Source organism: Lutzomyia longipalpis, chromosome 1 (assembly GCF_024334085.1).
Source record: "Lutzomyia longipalpis isolate SR_M1_2022 chromosome 1, ASM2433408v1".
NCBI lineage: Eukaryota > Metazoa > Arthropoda > Insecta > Diptera > Psychodidae > Lutzomyia > Lutzomyia longipalpis.
This window is the reverse complement of record NC_074707.1, coordinates 49,829,939-49,839,466: the sequence shown is the minus strand read 5'-3', so window position 1 is coordinate 49,839,466 and position 9,528 is coordinate 49,829,939. Positions and strand designations below refer to the sequence as shown.

At 38.8% G+C, this 9,528-nt stretch overlaps 2 protein-coding genes across 2 annotated transcripts; one reads left to right on the top strand and one right to left on the bottom strand.

The window, feature by feature from the left end:
* The first annotated feature begins 16 nt into the window (after nt 1-16).
* Nucleotides 17-6,086, top strand: LOC129788118 (L-dopachrome tautomerase yellow-f2-like). The gene is made up of 3 exons (XM_055824134.1): nt 17-2,582; nt 2,769-5,696; nt 5,756-6,086. Exons 2-3 carry the CDS (start codon nt 4,512-4,514, stop codon nt 5,969-5,971), a joined length of 1,401 nt encoding a protein of 466 aa, XP_055680109.1. The 5' UTR covers nt 17-2,582; nt 2,769-4,511; the 3' UTR covers nt 5,972-6,086.
* Nucleotides 6,087-6,275: 189 nt separating this feature from the next.
* LOC129788090 (uncharacterized) lies at nt 6,276-9,265 on the bottom strand. The gene is made up of 3 exons (XM_055824099.1): nt 9,102-9,265; nt 7,670-9,023; nt 6,276-7,555 (listed from the first exon to the last, which is right to left on the bottom strand). The coding sequence occupies exons 1-3, from the start codon at nt 9,229-9,231 to the stop codon at nt 6,388-6,390; spliced, it is 2,652 nt and encodes an 883-aa protein (XP_055680074.1). The 5' UTR covers nt 9,232-9,265; the 3' UTR covers nt 6,276-6,387.
* Nucleotides 9,266-9,528: the final 263 nt, after the last annotated feature.

The following is a 9,528-nucleotide window of genomic DNA, read 5'->3' as shown; positions in this document are numbered from 1 at the left end:
GCAATGCAAAAACTTAACTTAATTTTAAATTCATTGTGAATGGTATTTTATTAAAAAACAAAAAAAACTTTTTTCTTTTTATTCTCAAGTCATATTTGAATAAAAATATTTAATGTATAAAATATACAAGATGAAAAAAATGAAAGAAATATTTCAATTTGAATGGATTTTATTGCAGCAGACTTCGACGTGACATTTATTTAGTTTTGTTTTTATTTTATTTCATTTGAAAATTAATATTTGGATCAACTTTATGCATAAAAGACACGTAAAAAAATTTCTCTCATAAATCTTTCAGCTTTAAATCTACACTACCCTCAAAAAGTTTCTGGGCAAGCAAAAATGGGGTATTTTTGAAGGCAAATTTCAAGTTGCTATAATTCCGGCTGTGGTCAACCGTTTTTCAAAACTTTATTTTTTTTTGAAAAGGTTTTCTAACCTTTCCAAAACTGGTAAATTTTTGAAAATCGGTCAACCCGTTATGTCTTGGCAGCCATTTTGGTAAACCTAAAAAAGCATTTTTTTTACGATTACACAAATTTTAAATGGTTAGGGACTATAGACTATAGTTAGGGGACATGATAAGCTATTAATTGAAGCCTGAAGGAATTAAATTATCTTTCCAAAGATACTCTATTCATCAAAATCGGTGCACTAGCAACCGAGATGCGAGAGGTCAAAGTCAAGAAATTGTGAAAAAAATGTACTGGTAAGCTGACCAAGCTTACGAGAGCTGTGTTTCTCTCAGTGTACCAATTTTGTGAGAGCAAACTATAAAGCAAATTAATTTCAATACGCGCAAAGTCGGGAAAAGTTGAAAAGTCATCCCCCAAGAAATCTTTAAAACGCCATATCTCGGGAACGGCCTCATAGATTTTCGATTGTGAGCTATCGTTGGAAAGGTCTTAACCTCAATTATAACATATTAAAAAATGAAGTAAATCGATAATGGCATTTTCGAAAAATTCGAGTTCGTTTTCGAAAATTTTGATTTTGACTTTAGCGCCTCTCGCGTTCATTTCTCGAAGTTGCAATGTTTTAGACATTTGTAGGGTTTCACGAAACCTTTCATTTGCGCTTGAGTTGAACAAAATCGGACTTGTAGAACCCGAGATATGACATGTTAAAAACATGGCGACATAATTTTTTTTATAAATAGATGTTGTAGTAAGCTATAATATATCAAAAAATGAAGCAAATCGATAATGGCGTTTTCGAGATATTCATTGAAAACTCATCGAAAATTTTGTTTTTGATTTTTGGTCCCCTAGCGGTCACTTTTGAAACTTCGGATGTTCGAGAGAGTTGTAGGGTTTGTTGAGATCTTTCATTTGAGCCCGGGTTGATCAAAATCGGTCAAGCCGTTTTCGAGTTATAGTCGATTTTCGATGAAAAATTGTGTCGGCCATATTGACTAAACGGCTCGACCGATTTTCGAAAATGAGGTATCGTTGGAAAGGTATTGATGTCCCCTACAACATATAAAAATTTCAGTTTTTTTAGATATTACAGGGGCTGAGTTATAGCGAAAACAAAATTTTGAGGTTATTCAAAATGGAGGACGCGGTGGGGGATAAAATTTGACGTCATAATCTGACGTCTTCCAGTCGACTTTTAAACTTTGGCGTTTACCGCAAAAAAAAATTTTGGCGCATACGTTTTTTGGAATGTGGGGACCCTAATTCGTGCTCATCCCAAGTTTGAGCCCGATCTGACGACTTTCGATTTTGCTCGGTACACAAAAGCTGTGTCTGAAAGAAACACAGCTAAAATAAATTTTTGAAAATCGGTTTACCACAGCCCGAGATATAGCCATTTGAAATATCCCATTTTAGCCTTGCCCGGAAACTTTTTGAGGGTAGTGTATATGGAGGATCACACATTGGCGCGATTGAGAGGGTCCAGTGGCTTCGATAACGAGTGCAACTACCGCGCGCGCACAAAGCTGGTTTGTTACGAAATCACAACACCATCTATTCACCTCATCATTCAACTCATGCACACAGAATCATTTCCAAACACTCACTCCACGGATGTTTACCAGCGCGCGTACCACCGCAACCAATCCAATTAATTAGCGGCAAATTGAAACAAATGGTCTGACTGAGAGGATTACTCGTAACCCGTCGTTTTGTGCACGTAAAAACATCTCGTATCTTGCGCAAAGATCTTCAACTCCTTCATTACCAGAAGCAATTGCCGTGCAGTTGTGGACGCGCATTGTGGTGCTGCTGATGAAGAAGGGATTGGTGGATTTTCATATGGACTTTACTACAGAGCGCCTGCGAGAGAGTAAGTTCTCGAAAAAGGGATGATGAAATCAAACAACGTTGACTGGTCCGGAGAGAGGGCAGCCGGTGGGAATTTTCCATTTGAATCTACAAAGAAAAAAAAAGGAGATCTTTTGAGATCACATCGCTTCTGGGCTTCGTGTGATCTTAATCCATCCACATTGACATGAGCCGGAGGGCATAGGTACGCGTCCTATAAAGCATTCACCTCCCTCATGGGAGATCTCTATGAGTTTGCAATGCATGAAATACTCACAAATGGATAAACCGCATCAATTTATCATGTAAGAGGTGAGTTCATATACAAAAAGAAATTGGAAGTAAAACTCTCCCTGCCATTTTTTTGTTTCTGGCTGCTGCACACAAAATATAATCATCCGTTGATTGTGATCAACAGCGATGGGTTGAAAGAAGAGGAGAAAATGAAAATTTCCCGGAATTTATGAAAGATTTCTCTTCTACATTTTTGCTTTTCAGTCTCGAAAGAAAAAAATTCAGTGGGAGCTATAGGTTTCTTCGGCCTAAAACTTGTTTAAAGGAGATTTAGAAGGAATTGGAGGAGTTTCGTCGTTTCTGCAGCGATTTAGTCTACGAGTTTGCTTCAATGGATTTTGGGAATTTTTAGTGAACTTCAAGATTCATCTTGTTCTTCAGGATCTTCAATTCGTTTGAAATCTTCAAGATCGCTAAGAATCAACAAGAAATTCAGGTAAGTACCATCCTTGGGTGTAAAAATATTAATTTTTTGAATGCAGAAGTTCTACATTAATATTTTTAAAGAGTATTTATATTTAAAAATCTTTCTAAAAAGTTTGCATTTTATTGAAATATTATATCTACAATCACAAAACTTTTCCAGATTAATTGTTTAAAGTCATTTATTTTATTCTTTCAAGACTACATAAATAAGTATAAAAAATAAATAAATAAATAAGCTAATAGATAAAATCAATGACAAACAGGACATAAATTATGTGATTGACTAATGATTATTCATGAATTGTGTAATTGACCGATGATTGACGGATGATTGTCCGTAAATTGCGTGATTGACCGAGGATTGGGCATTATTTGATAAAAGTTGATCAACAGTTGATCAATCCATGATCAATATTGATTGAGTTAAAATTGACTCAATATTGATTGATCAATAATTGAGCATAAATTGACCAACTAACTGGATAAATAAAATGAAGAATAGTTGATCAACAGTTGTCAAATCCATGATCTATAATTGAGATAAAGTTAACTCAATATTGATAGTATCAATATTGAATAAATGTTGGTTCGCATAGATGATTAATTATTGAGCAATTAGAATCGACTTGAGATTGACCAATAATTGATCAATCGATTGACAAACTCAATTGATTTATAAATTATTGATAAAACGATGATCAATCTGATTGATTCAGTCATGATTGAACTTTTATTTACTCAAGCGATTAAAATTCTTAAAATTAGTAAAAATATTAGAAAAAAAAACTATCGCTAGAAAAGGAAACTTACAGATGGTGGCTAAACATTAAGCTAAGAATTTCAATGAATTTGATAAGACATTTCACTAAATTTCTGTTCTTGTGAAAAACAATTTTTTTGAAAAAGCTCACTAAAGCTTCTAAACTTTTTTTCCCATCTAGAAGTTTCCTTTTCTAGTTAAACGACGACTGACGCATCATCTTTACTTCTTTTATAGATCATTAACAATTCAATTAGGAAATTGAAACAAACTCTAAATGATCTAAGTATCTCTTAATTAAAACTATTTAATCTACAAAAAATATAGAAAAAAAAAACGTAAAAGCTTCTTTACAATTCGTCTTTAGCCTCAAAGCTCCCTGAAGCTCCTTTTTGCTAGAAACATTCTCTTCGCCTCTCTGAAATCTTTCATTTGGAGATAAATTAAATTTCAGAAGCTACCAAAGCCCCCATATTATTAGTCTAGTATGAATGCTCTATTGTTGGGAAGACGAGTGAGGAGATTTTGAAAAAGCGAATGCGATTTGGTGTGTTTGTATGGCAAAAAGATTGCGCGCGCGAGCGATGTCAATGAACCAGAATCTGCGGGGAGTTTCACTCCAAGAGTTGTATGATGGAGAGGAGAAATTGATGGCGTCGCGGTGTTATAAAAGAGCTCGCAGTGAGAGTGGAGCTCTTTAGTTTTGTGCATTCCCCAGTGGTAAAAGTGTTTTGTTTAATGTGAGTGTTGCCCTGTGCACCATGAGGTCACTCCTTGGATGGCTTATCCTCCACTTTGCTGCCTTTTGCTTGGGCAGTGAGACACAGCAGATCTATTCGTGGAAATCCGTGGATGTTGTGGATGCTGAAAAGGCGGGAACAGTTGGGGGATATCCGGTGTATGCTGCAAGTGGGAATCACATTACGGGCATTGGGTATCATGCAAAGAGTGGCACGATGATTGTAACAATTCCACGGAGGCAACCTGGGATCCCTGCAACTGTGGGGGCATTCTGTGCGAAGGATTGGAAGAAGGGGAGTAGCCCGAAGATTTTTCCCATTCCCAATGCACGGGTGAATGCACTCAAGGAGGGATTTTTCAGTGAAGCCAAAGAGATGACTTCCATTGAGACGGTGTCCAGGGCACGTAGAGCTGCAGCAACAGATGCAGACACCACAAAACCCATCATCTCCGTGAGCACACCAATTGTAGATGATAAGTGCAATAGATTGTGGTTCCTGGATACGGGGGTAATTTGGTATCCTGATCAGATAATTGTCGTGCAACGTCCATCACTGTGGGTTGTGAAACTCCCTGAGAAATCTTGCTCCAAGGATGCCTTCAAGGTGCTCAAGAGGATTGAATTTAGTGATGATCAAATTGGGGATATTTCGGGACTATCGGACATTGCATTGGATTTTGCAAAGAATGGCACATGCGATGATGTTTACGCATACATCCCAGATTCAGTGGGGCATCAGATTGTCGTGCATGACTACCGGGCGGGGAAGACGTGGGCCTTCCGTGGACACTACTCCTTTGATCCTGTTGTGCGCGAAAGTGCAATTGTGGCGGGAGATCGACAATACGTCATTGAGGAGGGTGTAACATCACTCACACTCGGCTGGAGGGATACATCAGGCTATCGTGCTGCCTACTACATCCCACTCTCGGGCACAGGGCAGTTTGCAGTGTCAACGCAGGTGCTGAAGGAAGAATCCCGGGCACCAGCAAACTTCCATCCGGAAGATTTCAAACTCATTGGTTACCGTGGGCAGCAACTTCAGGCCTATCGTCATGTTTTTGATCCCAAAAATGGAATTATTTTCTACGCTGATGCCCAAGAGCAGAGTATCCGATGCTGGAATGTACGCCGACCTCTCACACCTGATCACATTGGAGTAACAAATTTCAATGCAACAGATGTGGAGGGATTGGATCTTATGGTAAAGTTTCTTTTGAAGAAAATTTATTTAAAAATATAAAATTAAATCTTTCTCCGTAGATTGACTCAAGGGGAGATCTTTGGATTCTTGCTAATAAACCCCTCAAATTCCGCGTTTCCGAAATGGACACCAAAGAAGTCAATGCCAGACTTTTCCGCCTCTCAGTGAGTGATGCCATCCGGGGGACTCTGTGTGAAGATTCCAGTGCTATAGTTGAGGAATTTGATGAAGCTGAGAGGAATGTTTACAAGAATAGTGAAGATTTTATCCACTGATTTTTTTGAGTTTTGAGCGGAAGCATCCAAAGGAAGCTTCAGTGATTGACGATTTCCCACTGTTTTACTACCTTACAAAAAAAAAACAATAAAAGAAATCCATGTCCTTTTAAAAGGCTTTTTATTTATTCTTTACTTTCACTCTTAAATAAAAATCTTTTTAGATTGAATTTTGAAGATGATCATTAATTGATCTTCTTCAGGTAAAAGTGAAATTTGCGAGTGAAGATTTGCAAAGAAGATCGAGAAGATCAACAATTTGATCATACTCCAACGAAAAGGGAAAGTTGTGCAAAAACTGGGATTTTTTTGTAGCAAAAGAAATCTTTATTTCAAGCAAATCTTTCTATAAAAAAGGGCTGTTAAGTAATAATTTAAAGTCCTTTGTAGGACGTTTTTTCATTTAATAAATTCATTTAATTTCGATAGCTGGGATCGCACGCAGTTCCAGCGATAAGAACATCCATAGGGATGGTGTAGAGGCGGTAGTAGTAGCTGGTGAGAAGTGAACGATCTCCTATTGTTTCAGCATCAGCGCATAAAAGCATAAACCAGACATTCCTCTTTGCATCGATAAATACGTCCATTCCGTACGTTTGATCTTCATACAAGGTAATTACATTGTCTGCCGTACAGGGTAGGTTGGTATTCCAGCAGGTTAGTTTATTGTTGAGCAGGGAAACAAATAGAGCCACCTGGGTTACTTCATCATACGTCATGATTGCCATGCTATTCTTCCCGCGATAGCCAACATAGGAAAATTCAGAAGATGAAGTATTTCCAGGAGCTAGATATTTGTTTCGGAGAATCTCCGTGGAAACCTTGAAGAGTCCATAACTTGATCCAGGAGCGTAGTAAGCATATCTGTAGCTATTTTCCTCCTGAATTCCCAGTGTTAAGGACATCACGCCGTAGTTGAAGTTATCCTGTGGTGGAATCCAGTTCAAATAGGGAATCTCAGCGCCAGGATTGAATGTGGAATCTTGGAAGAACCAGAAGTATTTCTTCTTATTGTCATACACAGTTATGCTGTTATCAAGGTAGTTTGCAATGTAAACGGCGAATTCATTGCAGCTCCCGTAAACATCGATTGCGATCCCATAGATCCCCGTTGGATCGTTTGTAATGTGATCTGGGAAGGTGACTTTGAGACAAGGTGGATTACTCAAGCTCGCTGCATCACATCCCGTAATATCGAAAGCCCAGAGAACAGGACGACGGATGTAGATGTTCTTCTTCGGATAGGCAAGAGTTCCGGAATCAACGAAGAAGAAGCGTCTGCACTGTGTCTCAAGGAGGTTGTATTGAACTGAAACAAAATGATAGGATTTTCGTGCAGGAACTGATGGCTGATAGGTGGGTTTGTAGGTGGGTTTCTGCGTCGTCGGAGCTGGGGTTGGTTTATAAGTTGGCTTGTAAGATGGCTTATAGACAGGCTCATATTCCTCCTCTTCTTCGTACTCCGGTTGGTATGGCGGCTTGTAAGTTGGTTTATATGTAGGCTTATATGTAGGTTTGTACGTTGGCTTGTATGTAGGTCTTTCCGTAGTCGGTGGAGGCTTTTGCGGAGCAGCAGGAATGGGTCTGTAACAAGGATTTAAGAAGGAATTCTGATTTAATTTCATTTCATTGAATGATTATTCTATGTTAAGATTTTTTTACACTTTAAACTAATTAAAAATTAATTAAAATACTCACATGTAGACCACTTCAGGTTGTTTGTTATGACTTCCATGGCTTCCGTGGCTTCCTTGACTTCCATAATTCCCCTGACTTCCATGGCTTCCTCCATAGTTTCCTTGGCTTCCATAGTTTCCTTGGCTTCCATAGTTTCCTTGATTCCCGTAGTTTCCTTGACTTCCATGGCTTCCTCCGTAGTTGCCTTGATTCCCATGGCTTCCTCCATAATTTCCTTGATTTCCGTGGTCATTGCCGTAATTGGGATAGTTCGGTCCGTAACTAGGATAGTTGGGATAGTAATTCTGTTGATCCCCATGACCATAGCTAGGTTTATTAGGTTTACTGGGCCTATTGTGATGCTTCCTGGTATCTTCATCATCCTCTTCAATTCCAATTGATTTATTGGCAGCCTCCACTTGACCAAGACTCCTCTTTACAGCATAATTTCCGTGACTTCCTCCATAATTTCCCTGACTTCCGTAGTTTCCTCCATAATTTCCTTGATTTCCATAGTTTCCTTGATTATCGTGGCCTCCCCCATAATTTCCTTGACTTCCGTGACTTCCTCCATAGTTTCCCTGATTACCGTGGCTTCCCCCATAATTTCCTTGACTTCCATAATTTCCTTGATTTCCATGACTCCCTCCATAATTTCCTTGACTTCCGTAATTTCCCTGACTTCCGTGGCTTCCTCCATAGTTGCCTTGATTCCCGTAGTTTCCTCCATAGTTCCCTTGATTATCGTGGCTTCCTCCATAATTTCCCTGATTTCCATAATTTCCCTGACTTCCGTAGTTTCCCTGACTTCCGTGGCTGCCTCCATAATTTCCTTGACCTCCGTAATTTCCTCCATAATTTCCTTGGCTTCCTCCATAGTTTCCTTGGCTCCCATGGCTTCCTCCATAATTTCCTTGGCTTCCGTAATTTCCTTGATTTCCATAACTAGGATAGTTGGGATAGTAGTTCTGACCATAGCTGGGATTATTGGGTCTATTGTGATGCTTCCTTGAATCTTGATCATTATCTTCACCTAAAACTGGTTCACTGGCACCTTGATCGTCTTGATCCTGATTCCTACTTACAGCGTGATAATCTGGGTAAATGTTATGCTTGTAGTCATCATCCGCTAGGTCATTAACCCCAAACCACCCTGGCACGTAATTGTCTTCATATGTGGGGAATCCACGCATTGGTGGAGACTTTAAGTTGCCATATTTCTTCTCATTGATGTAGGCAACTGTAGCTGGGATTCCTATCTCCCTTCGGGCAATTGAAAATAGGAAGCACTGACTGGTGATATCGAATGAAATAGCCGTTGGAATGATGCTGCTACCGTCGTAGTATTTATGTCCAGGAACAACTTCCGAGAATTCTTCAAAAAAAAAAAAAACTTGATCAGTTCACAAAACTTCTAAATTTTTCACATCAATAAAAAGAAAAGAAAACTCACGACTATGAGGAAGACTATCGAAGGTAAAAGTCTTCCAATTGAAGAAAACTTGAACACTTGGGGGTGGATGACTTCTAACAACTTGCACTGCTGCAAGAACACAAAGAATTTCAAGCAAAAAACTTCCCATTTTGTGGGGTCCGTTCGCCAGATTATTCGGGGGTGCACTAAAAGAAAGATTGTGCCTGCAGTGATTTTTATAGGCGGAAAGAAAAATGCAGCGCAGAGAAGAACTTTAAAAAGTAAATGAGTTTATTGACCACGAAGAAATTAACTCAGTCAGATAAATATTTGGCAAAAGGAAACCTGTTCCTGATGGACATTCTTTGCCAAATTTGGTGCGGGATCTTCCGAATTGGGTCTTTGACTTTCACACTTGTTGTGTTGCATGAAATTTATTGCATTCAGAATGTTCTTGGAGTATATT